Genomic DNA, 16,267 nt, shown 5'->3' with positions numbered 1-16,267 from the left:
CCAATGAGAATTTCCATTGAAAATAGGAACTTGGATCACATTCAATTCAACCCCATTGGCTTGTCAGCAGTCGAGTTCTTCGAAATCTCTCGAGGAAATTCCAAATCTCGATGCTGTCCGAGAGGGGAACATTGATGACGCCCGTGATCCTGTGCTTTGAATTTCTCCATTAATGCTTTCTGTCTCTCTGTGTCACAAGGAGCTTAGAAGTTTCTTTGCCTTCTTGTGTTCTTAGGCCCTTTTTGGTTCAGCATTTGGCTAAGGAACTTTGAGAAAATATGAATACCTTTAGGCTAAAGGCCTTTTTCAAAATACAAATAGTATTTGGTAAAATGTATTTTAAAAACACATTTGGAAAGCAATTTTGACGTAAATGATATTTGGTGAAAAATGAACTTTGTAAAATATTTTTTCTTTTTGAAAAGGCGGCGGCGGCGGCGGCGGCGGCGACCGGCATCGGTGGACGACCGGCGATGGCGACCGGCGGCCAATGGGCGATGGCGGCAAGTGAATGTGACAAAATTAAAATAATAAAAAAATTAGTTACATTTCGCAAAAGTCTTTTAGCCCAAAGTACCTCTAGAGGTAATTTGGGCTAAAGGACTTTGGAGAGCATTTGAGATGCAATTGCATCTCTCCAAAGTGAGCCAAAAAATGAACCAAACAACATTTACATTTGGCCAAGGGACTTTGGAGCCCCAATGTTCGTTTGGAATAATGAACCAAATAGGGTCTTACTCTCCTCTCTTCTGTTCAGAAGAAGACATAAAGTGTGTCAACAAATGCTCTTAAGACATTGTTAAGCATCCATAATCTAAGGCCCTTTTTGGTAACAATTTTGTTCCCAAGACAATTTTTTTCTTATTTATGTTTCAAATACGTGCCTTGGCAATTGATCTGTTTCCTTTGACCAAAAATATTGATCTATTTCCATGAACAGAAAAATTAATTAACGTTGCTAAATAGATTTATACTCCCGAGAACAAAAGAATATGAACAAGAGAAATATAAGCGTTACCAAATAGGCCCTAAGACAATTCATTCTTCAAAGTAATGAATACACAAAATTTGAAAACGGTAATTATTCTCAATTGGCCGTTCTATAACGAAGTCCAAAACAATAAACATCACTTAACTCGTCTATTGTGTTAATATCCAAGTTACTACCAACAATATGTGAACCAACTGATTTTTTGTTTAGTCTTAATTTTGGCCCGAACTTTTTTTGTCTAAAAATTCCCTCGACTTTAGGTTCAGTCATAAATCTACCCCGAGTTTTGTTTCCTAATAAAAATCACCAACTTTACCTATAGTTCCGAATCACCCCTTTAGCCTTTCGTCCAAAAAATCGTCTTTAGTCTTCCTTGATTTTTCAAATTTCATATCGAAGAACAATTTTGTTTTTGAGATGTTTTTCTCCATCACCTTGCTAATGCCATGTCAAATAGCTAATGTTGATTTTTGATTGAGGGTTAACGAGGCCAGATTTGAGACAAGATTGAAAGTTGTTGACTTTTTTTAGACCAAAAAAGTTAGGGGCAGATTTGGGACTAAGATTAAAATTGATGATTTTTTTCACACTCAGAATTGTGTAGGATAGTTTTGAGACTGGACCAAAATTGTGAATTTTTTTAGATAAAGAAAGGTTAAGGACAAAATTGGGATTGAATCTAAAGTTTGCGTTTTTTTTGTTAAAAAAAAGTTCATGACAAAATCGAGAATGGACCTAAAGTTTGAGGTTTTTTAGGAAATTGGGCCTATGAAAATTTAGCAATACTTGGATGTTTTGCTCAAGGATGAGCAAAAAAAGGTTCAGATCGCAAAACCTAATTGAACTAGACAATTTCAACGATTTGGTTCGATTTTGAAGAGCAATTGGACAACTTTGTGATAATGTGAGCACGTAGCATGGATTTGATACATTCATTGAGGAGATCGTCGAGAGAGCGCAAGTCAATCTAGCTGAACCAGCTTTTATTTGAAAGCTTGAGCTTCACTATCTCCCCCAATAAGTACACCAATCTACCATTGGATCCGATATTACTTATTGAAGGCACGTATCAAAAATCCAATACCATCACTTGGGAAGTTCGTTTAGAGGGAGCCAAAGTCCGAGCCTGTCAACATATCCAATCGGACCTACCGTCACTCAGAAGTTTAATGAGTTATACGTCGGCTATGGTATATTAACTATTTCGCACCACATCAATTCTTTAACGCGGAACTAATATTATATCTCATGTCTTTTATGCAGTTAAAAGTTGATCCATTTAACTTTTTCTTAGCTCATCAATTCTTTTTCTAACAAATTGTCATGCTCCTCTTACTTTTCTAGGCTGTGTGTTTTTTAGAAGTTGGACACTTATCATAGGTTGTTGTTTCGAAAAATTAAAAAGAAGTCAGGAAGAAATGACCAACACCAGTGATCCTCCTCTGCGTATTATCATCTCATGCTCGTTATGAAATGTTGAATTGGAGCCTCAACTACTCCTCGTGCTGCCTACAACACGAAGATTCGAGATTGACGAGTTCGTTACCGCTGTCCCTCCGAGAAACTAGAAGTTAGGAAGTCTCCACACGTATTGCTACGTATAGGAAAAATGAAAGATTGATGCGGGTTCCGAACCAAACCGAATCACCTTTTATTGTTTGGTTTGGCTTCCATTTCAATATACAAAATGGTTTGATTTGGTTAAGCTTTTTCACGAACTGCTTGACACGGTTGTCGATCCGGATAGGAGCCAACCCTATCGAGCATAGCAAAACGTATCTAGTTGCATCCAAATCATGGGCCGGATGTCCTATTTGGGCCCACGAGCCGCCAAGCCCATTAACACGGATGATCCTCCTCGGAGTTAATTGTACGGGCCCATTCGAAAATACGAAAAAAGGGAGTAGTCATTTATTAAGGAAAAGAAAAAGAAATCTCCAAAATTTAAATCCAAAGAGACAATGAAGTGGCTTCTTCCGTTTCTCGTCTATCGGAATCTTGTTCGAATTTATCATAAATTAAAGTGCATTTGTCTCCCTTGCTAAATGCGGGATCAAAACATTACACTTACACTATATAAATACACACACACACACACACATATATATATATATTCTAGGAATGCCTCAAAAATATTTTTCGTGTGCTTCCATAATTTTGCTGCCACGTAGGACGGAGAATCGGCACATCGCCGAGGATTTGAAAAAGAGAAACCTTTTTTTAAGGCTTTATTTAATCATCGATCATCAAAATACAGTTTTAGATAACCTGTTAAACTAAAAGTTCAAAAGCTAAGGGAAAGAAAAATCTCACGTCCAAAATGAGTGTCTAAACGGCTTCCGTTTTGGGGATAACAACACAGATGATCCACGGATATTGGTTTAATATGCACTGTCGTCCATGAACTTTTACTCTGTGCGATGTGCTCCCGAACTTAGCTCAATATGCTATGTCATCCCCAAATTTTCAATTTATTCAATATGCTCTTTATAAAAAAAATGTGTGAAAATATAAGGACGTCATTGGACACTAAGCTAAAAATTTCAAAGACCGAGTTCGAATAAAATTCGGAGATGAGATTGTCTACTGTAAATCATATTAAGCAAATTAAAAGTTCGGGAACGATATTGTATGACGGACGAAAGTTGAGGATTATTTACGTCATTTTTCCTTCTATTTTCATGTATATCCGTCAAACTATGTGCGACATCAGGAAAAAAAAAGGGAAAGGAAATAATTGACAACGTGTTGATTTTTTTGGGGGGGGTTGGGGCCGGTGAACGGAGCTTGGGACAGCCCATTTGGAGTCAAAGGCATTGGCAAACCTTCCGCGTGAAGGCGACGTCACCGGGTGATGCTCCCCACCTCCTCCCACTCATTAATTTATTATTATTATTATTATTATTATTATTATTATTATTATTATTTCCTTCAAATAAACTATACAAAAAGAAAAGAAAAAAAAAACAGTTGATGCTGTTGTGTCTGTTGCCAGCAAACTGTATGATCATGTCTCCCCTGATTGTACATGCCGATATATAAATTTTCGGGATGTTTCGAGCATTTCATTGATTAAATAAATATCAAAGTGCGAGATCTGCAAAATTTATAGGGTGTTGAATGTTGTGAACGCAAGTTATCAAAGCAATCCAATGTTACGTCAGCCAAATCCATTTTTTCGAGATCATAACGTTGATAACTCGATCGATATATTAAGAATTACGATTTTTTTTCTTGTTTGGTTATTTAATAAGGCCATCGATGCATACTAGAAAAAAAATAATTAAAAGCATTGGGGCAAAAAGAAAACAAAACAGGAGAAAAAAAAACCTTCAAATTTCTTGGCTTTCCACCAAAATCGTAGAGTTAAAAGAAAATTTCCACTATTTTTTTGTTTAAATTTTTTCGACCATTAAGATGTTATAAAAAGATTATATATATATATTTGCATTCATGAATTTTCTTTTTTTCCCAACAAGATTTGAATACCTTTTGTTCAATAACAATCAAGTTGCATGTTTCCAACATCTAGAAAAGGATGGAAGCAAATCAATCAAGAACGGGTCTCAGATAAGCCTGATCTCGTCGAATGAAATTCCGGCCCCTTTCGTTTCGGATTAAATAAAAAAGCGAAAGACGTCTCATGTTCAGTTTCTTGTCAAATTTAAGGGATCATATTGTTTAAACTTTAAAAACCAAGCAAGTTTTAAAAATTTATAAGCGTTTTGGGCTAATAAAGAAAAATAAAAATACGTGGATCGTACAATTTAAATTAGCCAAAGAGGGCGAACTTAATCCACATTAAAAAAAAGGAAGTATTTAATAAAACGAATTAAGAAAGGAAAGGAAAAAGGAAGATCACCGACGCAGCGTTTCCCGTAATAAAACAAAAAAAAAAAACAAAATATCCTGTCTCCTCAACTCAGAAAAATCAACTCTCTCTCTATCTCTTGTTTCTCTCTCTATCTCCTTCGTCAAGATGATTTAGGACTTGGTATGCTTCTTCTACTTGGCATCCTCCTCTGTTATTGGGAGATTCGCTTCGCTTCGCTTCTTCTTTCCTTTTTGGTGTTTTCCCTCCTCTGGTGCGCGCCGATTCGCGGTTTTCCGTTCTCTAGGGTTTCGATTTCCTTGATCCGCTCCTGTTTTTAATTTTTTTTAATTTTTTCTCTTTTTGTTTGGGTTGGCCCTTCTCGATGGGACCGAAAAGTCGGAGTCTTTACTCGCTCGTTTCCTCTCTGTTCCGATCGGGCCTCGGGTCCGGCGCTCTTGTGATCGCCGATTGATTCTTCGATTCCGGGATTGGGTTTTGTGGGAATTGGTCGGTGAATTCTTTGCGGGGGGAGAAAGTGGAGATCTTTTTTTGACGTCTCTTTTCGCCGATTGGGATTCGCCTTTTTGCGTTTGATTTGTCTCAAGATGGTGAGTTCGGAGGAATTGAGGGCATCGCCGCCGCCGACGGCGACGAAGCAATTCGGGGTTACGAAACCGATTTCGGTGTCGGGGCCTAACGAGGCCGATTTTCAGAGGAGCATGGAGTTGGAGAAGGTTGGATTTTGGTTTTCTTGGCGTTTTGTTTTTGGTTCAGTGTTTGCGAATTCCTTTTGTTTCAGTGGAATTTCTCTTGGGCACGCAGTTTTTGGTCGATGCTGGACTCTACGAGAGCGAAGAGAAAGCTCTGAAGAGACAAATGGTTCTCCATCGGATTGGGCAGGTAAACTTTGGGTTATACGTGGTTTAGATGTTGAGAATGCCGTTGCTTGGTTTGAGTTTACATCGGCATATCGAGGACTTATTGCCAAAGAGTTCTATGATTCGCAGTTAAATTGATATTAGACAGGAGGAGCTGTTGTTGATTAATCTTTTGTATCAGAAGATTTTATAGAAAGCAGAGAGGTCATTGTGTGTAACTGCACAAGTATGGAATGGGATTTGTAAATGCCATTTGTATTAAAAAAGTCTGGAATTGTTGGTTCAAGTGTCGTATATATTCCGAGGAATGACAGGGCTCGTTTAGCATCCTTCCTTTGTTTTATGTTTTATGCTAGTAACGTATGTGGCAAAGAACATCATAGATGAGGCCTTAATTTGTTTTCTTGGATGATTGCATCATAGCCATTGTTCTTGGAGAAGCTGAATGATCCAGGTGACAAACGCAGTAGAGTTCTGTTCTCAATATATGTACTAGTTAAAATTGTCTTGAGATGCTTTTTTATCTCTGTAGAGGCAGTTTTTCATTTAAGAGTAAGATCGCTTTTATACAGCTGAAGGGTATAATAATGGTCAGTTGATTTCGCTCCAAGTGAAAGAGTTGGGAATTTTGCTCAAGAAACTACACATTCTGCTACAGGATTTAATGATTGCATTGGTTTCATGCCAAAGATAAAACGATGGGCATTTTGCTTAATAACCTGTTGTATTCCGTGAAGCCAAGATGGAGAGAAGCTGAATTTGCACTAGCATTGCAGAGTTAAAAAGATCTTTTTGGATTTTGGGGTTGGAAGAAATAAAGAAATTGTCTTTGCAAATCGAAGCATGTGAGAGTTATTTTGTTTATTTGCACTTTCATAAATATCTGCATTTGTTTGTTTAGATGAGTCTTCTTTTTGGGTTGCTAACAGTAATACTTTCGTGGTTTTCGCCCATCGGTACTTGTGTTGTTTACACTTTTGTCTCCCTGACAGTTTCTTTCACTCTGATTGAGTAAGTGATCTAATAATAGAGAAAGCTCCTGGATCTCTTACCTCACTGTTGGTAAATTTTATTGGTCCAAACTGATTTTGGATACTGAGCTTTTCGTGAGTTCAGGAGGATGTATTTTAAGCATTGCTGTGATATGTGAAACTACTGTCTGTAGTATAAAGTGTTCTAAGTTTGGTTTTTTGTGCCGTCGATACTTGTCTTGTTCCGCTTTCAGATTGTAAAAGATTGGGTGAAGCAACTCACTCGTCTACGTGGGTACTCGGATCAAATGGTGGAGGATGCAAATGCTGTTATTTTTACTTTTGGTTCTTATAGGCTTGGGGTAAGGTTCTTTGATTTCATTCGTTTACTCCATATGTAGTTTAACAAAAGCAATTTCCTTGTCCTTTCTCACCTTGTTATTTACCCTTGGTTTTAATATCAAAATTTTCAGTAATTTCCCTCGTTTAAGAAGTGGCATAATTTTATTTCTTTTTTGCATTGCGAGCGCGCGCGAGAGAGAGAGAGAGAGAGAGAGAGAGAGAGAGAGAGAGAGAGAGAGAGAGAGAGAGAGAGAGAGAGAGAGAGAGAGAGAGCGTTAGTGTGCATCCTGTGGTGCCCAGTTCTGAGAGTAACAGGGAGACCGCTTCTTGATTTTTTAGTTTTTGGTTGATTTTTGTTACATAAATAGTAGTATCGCCCTTAAAAAATATTTTGCCTCTAGATTTTGGGGAAAGTTAATTTGAACTTTTTATTCTTATGCAGGTACATGGCCCTGGTGCTGACATAGACACTTTGTGTGTTGGGCCATCATATGTGAATCGAGAGGTAATGTAACTTGTTCATCTACTTGTTTATCTGCTCCATCATTGTTGCGCACACATCTAATTCGGGTTTTTATCCTCAATAGGAGGATTTCTTCTTCATATTGCATGACATCCTGGCACAGATGGAAGAAGTGACAGAACTACAGCCAGTTCCCGATGCTCATGTCCCTGTAATGAAATTTAAGTACGATGGGATATCAATCGACCTTCTTTATGCAAGCATTTCGCTACTGGTTGTGCCAGATGTGAGTGGAGATTATCTTTGTTCTCCTTATGAACTTCATAAAACTATTTCTCTTAGTTTATGCTCAATGTTGAGTCCTCACAATTCTTGGGGAGCCGCCTACACGTCATAACCCTCAATGTTTTGTGTAGCAGTTCAAAATCCCTTAGTTCCTGATGTGTATCAATGGAAATGTTCAATAATTAGACCTCGATCTCATACTTGGCTGCACGCAAACACTAGCGGAGATGTGGATAACGTGATGTCTATGGGCTTCACTTTGCTGTTGCTGTATCAAGTCCATCAAGCTATAATAATTAAGTATGGATAGTGGATGCTGAATACATGTAGCATTTTCAGAATGCCGTGCGAGCATTTCTCTCTTGTTTGGTTTTTTCCCCTGCCACTGTTGTGGTGCAGCCTCCTTTTTTCAAATGGCCAGGCTAACGACTGTGACCATGCAAAATGTATATGTCCAAAATGCTAGCACTAGAATCTTCAACTTGTTGGAGTGATTTATGAAGGGAACAGAGTGGGAGACATAGTTATTGGAGATCTTTCCTTTCTCAATTTTCAAATTAGTTTGGATGCTCGAGTTTTCAACCTCTGTAGTTTGTATGCTGCATGGAGCCTACTCCTTTTCGTGTTTCTTTCATCAGATATGATATTCTCGCCATATGCTTGATTTCTTGACTTTTTTCGTGTAAATAACCTTCCTACAGGATTTTGACATCTCCCAAGTATCTGTTCTGTATGATGTCGATGAACCTACTGTTCGAAGTCTCAATGGGTGCAGGGTTGCAGATCAAATTCTAAAGCTTGTTCCGAATGTTCAGGTACAGAGATATGTACTACTTTTTTCTTTGGTGGTTCGATTTATTTCAGCCTCTCTTCCTCGTTTATCAGTTTTACGTCGCTTTTATGTGTGTCAATTATGTGTAGCATTTTCGGACTACACTCCGCTGTCTGAAGTTTTGGGCAAAAAGGCGTGGCGTCTATTCCAACGTGAGTATTCTCCTTTTATTCACTAACAGCGATGGATCAACAAATTATGGTGCGGGCGTTCTTTGTTCAATTCATCTGATATCTCTGTCTCTCATATGGTCTGTCAATCTGTAGGTGACTGGATTTCTCGGTGGTGTCAACTGGGCATTACTTGTAGCTCGTGTGTGCCAACTTTATCCTAACGCTATCCCTAGTATGCTAGTGTCACGGTTTTTCAGAGTTTATACACAGTGGCGTTGGCCGAATCCTGTCATGTTATGCCCAATTGAAGAGGATGAACTTGGCTTTTCTGTCTGGGATCCACGTAGGAATCGTCGTGACAGGACCCATCATATGCCTATCATAACACCTGCATATCCTTGTATGAATTCTAGCTATAATGTCTCAACTAGTACTCTGCGTGTTATGATGGAACAGTTCGAATTTGGCAACAAGATATGTGAGGTATGCATACACCACTATCCTTGCTCACATAGGGTCGTTAGTTTTCTGAGCTATTCTCATGGTGTCTTTCTGTGTTTTACCTTCTTCTTTTTTTTTTTTTTTTCAGGAGATAGAATTGAATAAGGCTCAGTGGAGCGCACTATTTGAGCCTTATATATTCTTCGAAAGCTATAAAAATTATTTGCAGGTCGACGTAATTGCTGCAGATGCAGATGATTTGCGTTCCTGGAAAGGCTGGGTTGAATCAAGGCTTAGGCAGTTGACTTTGATGGTAGTTTCTGTCCTCTTTGGCCGGTGAATAGAGAGTTCAACCTGATGCACTCCTATATGTGCATCTGTCATGAACTGATGAGATAGGATAGGAACCTTTTATGTTATTCCTTGTTTACTTTTTTCTGTTGTTTTGCAGATTGAACGGGACACGTATGGGAAGTTGCAATGCCATCCATACCCTCACGAGTATGTTGATATGTCAAAGCAATGTGCACATACAGCTTTTTTCATGGGTTTGCAGAGGAAACAGGGGGAGAAAGTTCAGGAAGGTCAGCAGTTTGACATACGCGGGACGGTTGATGAATTTAGGCACTCCATAAATATGTATATGTTCTGGAAACCGGGGATGGAGATATATGTTTCTCATGTTCGCAGAAGGCAGATTCCTTCTTATGTTTTTCCTGACGGATATAGGCGAGCTCGATCTAGAATTTCAACCCAGCATCAAGGCGAAAAAGCTTCGTCAGAAGATGCTGATGTGTGCAAGGGCGGATCAGCTGAGAGAGACCTTAAAAGGAAAAGAAGCCCTGTAGGGGAGGATGTTAATGAAGGTGTTTTGGAGAAACACAGATATGTCAGTCCACAATCGCGTGATTCTGTATCACCTGAAATTGTTACTGAGAAACCCAACAACCTGTCTCGGGAGGATTCTGTATTAGGTTTAGTGGGAAAGAGAGAGATTTTTGAGTTCCACGCGACATCGCAGGTTGTCAAAAGTGGCGACGTTGAGTCTATTATTGACTTGGGTGCTAATACCAGGTCCACCTACCAAGAGCTGAAATTAGCTGAGGTTGATAAACGGTCAAAGCTAGCAGATGCTGAAGGTGGCTGTGCTTCTAATTTCCTTGCTAATGAGGTGGGTTCATGTGGGGGCACGCGTCTAGAGTCTGCTGGTGGAAGCAGTGAGGGGAATAATGGGAGTGTTGAGGGCAGCATTGATGGTAGTACCAATCCGGGGTCTTCACGGAGTGATTCATGTGAGGCAGATTCAAACTCGTCCTTGGAGATTGGATGTGCTGAGTTTGCAGGAGGTTTGGGAGAAGAATTGGAGGTTGTAAATTTAAGCTCTCTTGCATTTTCTATTTTTGTGTTCTCTTTTCTTTATTTTGCCTTCTCATTTAGATCTGATTGTGCAGTACCTGGGCCTCTATCAGGACTGTGTCTATCAATCTAAGTGATTGATTCAAGTTGCATTGCCTCATTGGAGACTCATGTTTCTTTTATTTTTTGTTGTTTGATTCACTGAGTTATTTTCCCTTTCATCTCGTTTTGTGTGTTGTGAAGCCAAATGCAGTGGTTGGGTTGGCACTTCAGTCAAGGGGCGGCATGGATCCAGAGGTGCAAAAGCCAGTGATAAGGTTCATGCGTTTTTTTATTAATTGTATTTGCAGCATTCTCTACTTTTTGTCACCATGATCGTCTTTACATAGTGCGCTTTTTGGTGGTTTAGTTCGATGGCAGGTTGAGTTTTACATGAGCAGCTTCAAAGAGATTGAAGATGTGAATTAACTGATAAAATCTTGGCTATGAGGCCTTCAGAGTCAGAAAGGTCAAAGGAGACAGAAAGCCAGCAGTTTCTGGTAAGTACCTATTAATTGCTGGCTTTCATTTGTTTCTTTTTCAGGCGCATTGGTACCTGCGTACTATGAAGCAAAACTTCAACCAAAAAAAGAAAAAAAGAAAAAGGAAGCGAATTAGTCTTCAAACATGGTTTGAAGTGTGAACCGCAGCTTTCAGAGCAAAGCTTGGCGGTTTGATCTGTACAGTTTTAATTTTAGACTGAAGCGGTTGATGCCTGCACTGATTATTCCAGCATTCTGTCGAGTATGGGAAAATGTCGTGAAATATGCTGGATTTGTTCGGTGGGTTTTTCTTTCTATTAGAGAGTGGTTTTGTTTATGAGGATTGACGATCTCGCCATATGTACAACGAGATGCTTCAGTAGGTTAGCGTGTGAAGTATGCAGGTTTCGATGTTCTACTCTGTTGTTTAGTCATTGTACACTACTGACCTGTAATAGAAAGGATATTTAGCCTCTCTCTCTCTCTCTCTCTCTGATTTTGACTGGGTGCCCTTAGACCATTAAAAGTTTATTGATTGTCCGGCATGCAGCTTGACTTGTGCTTTCAGGATTGTGACAGTTTTATTTTGCCTTGAGCCGATGTAGTTAAGGAAATGCTGCTCCGTTACATGGCAAGAATTAACCTATTGACCCTTTAAACTGTTGTGTCTGAAGTTTCTTTCGACCTTTAAACTGTTGTGTCTGAAGTTTCTTTCGACTCAAGCGCAAGTTGTCTCTGAAGTTATTCTCAATTTGTTGCTCCATTTTACTTGAGAACTCAGAGAGGAGAATGTGGAAGGTTATTTGGGAAGCTGTGTCAAGCGATTGAATTTGGCAGCGGGAAGGTTCGGAAGTTTCGACATGTTTGCTTTGAGGAAAAAGGTTATAGTAACCAGAAGAGTCCGGAATCCTTTACTTTTGGGATGAAGGGAAGGATCTCCACATTCTCTTGTGGTATTTTTCCTCTTTCGAGATTGGGTTTTGCCCAACAGGACACGATATAACTTTCTTCTCTCACCATTACTCTTTATGGTCCATAGGCAACCAAATCAGTTCACATGACCATGCACTTGCAACGTGTTCTGAAACAAGTGCATGATGATTGGGGTTAATTATGAATTTTGTACCCCCCCTTTTTTATAGTTCCCATCGATAAAGGATCTATCTTCACTTTGACTAAGGCATCACATTGCGCCTCCTTCCCCAGAATTTTTCATTTGCAAATCACCCCCCCAAATTTCAGGGCTTTAGTCAAACACCCCACCCCCACCCCCACACCCCCCAACACACAGCCAAAATATCCTGTGTGAACGTTTTTGAGGTGGGCTATCTCCATAGCAGCCCCCCCCAACACCCGCACCAAAAAAAAAAAAAAAAAACTTGCCCTGGTGGAGGAGGAAAGTGTAAAAGAACAATGGGGTTTTAGTCATCCATCTCTTCAATTTTTCTAACCTAAAGCCATAGACTCAGTTTGGTTATGGTTAGTCTTATGTATCCAATTGAGGTTGCTTACTTGTTTATTAGTTTTTCCGGGTTCCCCTTGGGGTTCGCCCCTGGGCCAAATTGAAAAAGTTAAGTGTTACTTTTCACTGTGCTTTCTATGTTCTCAAGAAATTTTGCGTCCCGCTATCTTAAGAATCGGTAATTGGAAACTCGCGAGTCGGAGGAATGTTTATTCAAGAACTACGATGGAATGGTAGGAGAGAATTTCGTAAGGATTTGGCGCTACCCTTGTCACAAAGATTCCTACTGTTACTGCTACAATGCTTAAAAGAAAACAGGAGAAAAGGATAGCTCTTTCCTTCCATCCTTGTCCTAACACACGATTGACGCCTAGTTTGTCTCATCCGAAGACTCCCATCAACACAAAGTACTTCGAGTCGTCTGTCTTTAAAAAAGCTGTGCAGTTGTTTTCACACAGCAATTTGGGGCGTGTCCCAATTTAAATTCGGTCTGCAATGTTCATTGAAAGTAACCTCCCCAGAACAAGAAAATCTTTAAGATTGATCCAGAAATTCCTTTCTTTCTTTCTTTTTTTTTTGGAGGAAGATATTCACCAACCGAAACGGGAGCCAACTTTCGGTTTTTTCCTTGTCACTTGTCCGGGACAAAAAGAACTAATTCACAAGAAACTAGATAAAAGCAGAGGAATCAAAAGTAAGGTAACGAGGACTTTTCAGAAGAACATAAGAATTGTAAATGCTCAATCATGTCCTAATGTCCCCCCATAAACGAGAGCTCAGTGCCCAGCAATAAAATCATAACGAAACATGCAACTCCCGAGAGACATCTATGAAGCATTTTCAGAAGCTAATGCACAGTAATTTGCTATTATATCATCCCACAGACCTTCTTGTTAGGAACGCAAATCTTTAAGAAGAAGAAGAAGAAGAAGAAGACAAGCGAATTTTTTAAGTGGAAAAACCCTTTTAAATCAAAAAGGAAAAAAATCATTGTGCCGCATCGGGCAATCTCTCCGATATCAGTTTTTCAGAGTTACAAATACAGAAGATATTGCCCTAATATATACCATAAGTCTAGGAGCACATATAGTTGAGAAGTAAATCACAAGTATGCCATGTAAAAGCTCTGCGCTTCGTATTGCTTTTCTTTTTTCTATCAAGACTCCACAAAATCCATCACTTCTTCCTATTACCGCCCGCCCTTGTAGTTTCTCCCTTTGCAGCAAGTCCAGCAGGCACCATTCGATGTATATCAATTAAGGCAACCAAGAATGTCAACTCAAAAAGAAGTAAAAGCTCCATTGAGCCAAACATGGGTCTAGGTAATCCATGAAACGAAGGAATTCTATTCTATCAGAGAGAGCAATGATCACTTGACAACAATCTACCAAATATCATGATTTTAAGTTCTATAACATTTTGTTTAGCAAGCTGCTGTTCCTGGATGGTTCCCTCCAAAAAACTCGAAATCCATTTTCAAAGGATAAGCCACCCGACGATGAAAGATTCTATTCAGTTCCATTCGGAGCCACCATCTATCACCCCGCAAAAAGGAGAAAGGAAAAAAAGAAGAAGAAGAAGAAGCTCGAGACAACAGCAAGCTATAAAGAAGCAGCAAATGTGGAAAAGATGCTGAAGTATCGAGGTAACCTGCTCTCAACTGGCTGAATGGTTATGTTGAATGGCTCTCTGCAAACTCAAGGCAATATCAGAATCAAGTAAGCGGCTAGCCACTTCCAACAGCGAATAACCCCAGAAAAAAAAAAGTGATGAGAAAGATGTCTTTTGAAAGAAAGATCAGCTGTTGAGTTATGCAGAGAGGGCCGTTATGGTTAAGAAATCCTATTATATCTTTAGCCAACCAAAGATCAGAAGCATCTTGAAAAGATCCACAGTGCAGTATTAAACATGAATAGGAGTAAAGTTGCCACCTAGATAGTATTAAACCGCCAATCTCGTTTCCTCATGGTTCAAATCGGCCAAGAAATTCGCCTGTGAAAAAGGAAAATCATTACAACGACAACACCATATCTCACTAACCGGCGCCGTCTGTATGAATTGTGGTTGATCTTTTGTTGGGAACGAGAAGAATTTGCTACCCATTAACCAGCCATTAGAGTTTAAAAAGAAAACCCACCATCTTCTCATCATCACTTCGGCAGGCGATGCCAATTGCGCCTTGAGCAACAGCAGGAAGCATAACATCAATTAGGAAGAATGGAAGTGACATCTTCCGTCATGTTTTAGCCAAAACTAGGATCAAGAAGCTGACCGACAGAACACAATCTTAATACGCAACTGCAACATAGATGGTGCTGCGAAATATAAGGTTAAAAAAAAAAACATCATTGTTTTGAGTGATAACCTTTGATTATAGTCCTTGACTTTATAATCAGTCTCTTCCACAATCCCAAATAAAAGATGAAAAAAAATAGAATATTTAGAATCTGAGTATGCTGGTCGCCATGGCCTTCATCGTCTTTCTAAAAAATGGTGAAACTTTGAGAATAGTCACGTGCACGATGAATTATATTTATAATCTTTTCGGAAATACTAATTGAATTAACGCTTTACACACAAGCTGTGCTCATTTGTTTCGGATGTGCGGATGCACAGAACCTGAAATTTGGAACTTAAAATTTGACTGATGATAACTAATTTCAAGTTTCAAGATAAATTTGAAAGATTTGTTTCGATTTACGTGTTTCATTTACGTAATCTATCTTCACGTGCTTTTTCGGTATTTCATAGCGTCTGACGACGATGGATGTGTAATTTGAAAGCACAGGTGTAAGCTTTTATTTTTAAATATTTGTGACTGACACTCTTAGAGTTCAGGGTAAGTTTGAAAAAATGAGGACGGTTCCTGGAACTGTGGAACAGCTTCCCACCTCTGCAGAGCCCCAGTTCAACGACTCTAGAACCGGCGGCTTCTGCGTCATACCGTCTTGCTTCCGACCCTCAATCCTTGCATTCGGTCTCTCCGGAAGCCATTGCGACTCCGTCGTCTTTCCCCAGCGATGGTGGGAGTCCCTGACGATGAAGCAGCGAAAGCTGTCTCGGACTGGACCGGGGACGCTTCGTCTGGAGAAACTCAGAGCAAGAGGTAAGTTCCTGTGGTCCGGCGTGCTTCATCGGATACGTTCTTCACCGTTCTCGTGCTGCTTCATTTGAGGACCTGTGTGTATTTGTTTGGCAATCAATCAAAGTTCGGTGCTTTGAGATGGAACTCGCTTGCCGGCTTCAATTTGGTTCTTGTTTTCTTCTATCTTTTCCTTTCTGTTTTATGTATTTTGATGTGTCGAGCTCCTCTTGAAATTGACCGTAGTGCACGCAAGAAAGAGTTGAAGAAGAAGCAGGAGGAGGAGAAGAGGCAGCGCAAGCAGGAGGACAAGGCTAAGCTGGTACAAAGCTGTTTCCTTTGCTCATCAATTTTCTGTTAGTTGTTCTGGAAATTGGTTCTATCTTAACCTTAGGAGGAGAGTTTTTTCACTTTGTATTTCATGATGTAGAGGCGTTTTATGAGTCGCAGTCCCTACTGGCTTTAACTGGAGTAAAAAAAATCTGTCCCTTTTCTTTTAATTTAGTTTTTGGCATTTGGTTTGTTGAGGGATGTGCAGATATAGTTAATTATGATGATTTTCTGGTAAAAACATTTTGCATCATCATTCGGCAGCTCAAACTGTATTTGGCTTTGTCTCCGCATCATCGGATGCGGATAACTTATCAGCATATCTCTTAGAGCAAATCAGATGGACTGCCCACACAAGTTCAGTGTAAACGGTCTTCTGTTTTCGG

The 16,267-nt window shown here is 39.5% G+C and overlaps 1 protein-coding gene across 1 annotated transcript; it reads left to right on the top strand.

The window, feature by feature from the left end:
- The first annotated feature begins 4,931 nt into the window (after positions 1-4,931).
- On the top strand, positions 4,932-11,484 carry LOC115738119 (nuclear poly(A) polymerase 4-like). The gene is made up of 12 exons (XM_030670638.2): positions 4,932-5,539; positions 5,628-5,705; positions 6,909-7,016; positions 7,439-7,501; positions 7,584-7,745; positions 8,446-8,559; positions 8,666-8,728; positions 8,843-9,172; positions 9,279-9,443; positions 9,582-10,496; positions 10,730-10,803; positions 10,896-11,484. Exons 1-12 carry the CDS (start codon positions 5,411-5,413, stop codon positions 10,909-10,911), a joined length of 2,217 nt encoding a protein of 738 aa, XP_030526498.1. The 5' UTR covers positions 4,932-5,410; the 3' UTR covers positions 10,912-11,484.
- Positions 11,485-16,267: the final 4,783 nt, after the last annotated feature.

The sequence above is a fragment of the Rhodamnia argentea genome, chromosome 8 (assembly GCF_020921035.1).
Source record: "Rhodamnia argentea isolate NSW1041297 chromosome 8, ASM2092103v1, whole genome shotgun sequence".
NCBI lineage: Eukaryota > Viridiplantae > Streptophyta > Magnoliopsida > Myrtales > Myrtaceae > Rhodamnia > Rhodamnia argentea.
Note: the sequence above shows the minus strand (reverse complement) of the source record. Positions and strands in the feature narration are given on the sequence as shown.

What these genes read in the sequence shown, in the direction of transcription:
- LOC115738119 (XM_030670638.2), top strand. Translation starts at nt 5,411, where the DNA reads ATGGTGAGTTCGGAGGAATTGAGGGCATCGCCGCCGCCGACGGCGACG. An exon ending in GGAGCATGGAGTTGGAGAAG is followed by an intron (nt 5,540 to 5,627) that starts GTTGGATTTTGG and finishes TTGGGCACGCAG; the next exon opens with TTTTTGGTCGATGCTGGACT. An exon ending in TTCTCCATCGGATTGGGCAG is followed by an intron (nt 5,706 to 6,908) that starts GTAAACTTTGGG and finishes TTCCGCTTTCAG; the next exon opens with ATTGTAAAAGATTGGGTGAA.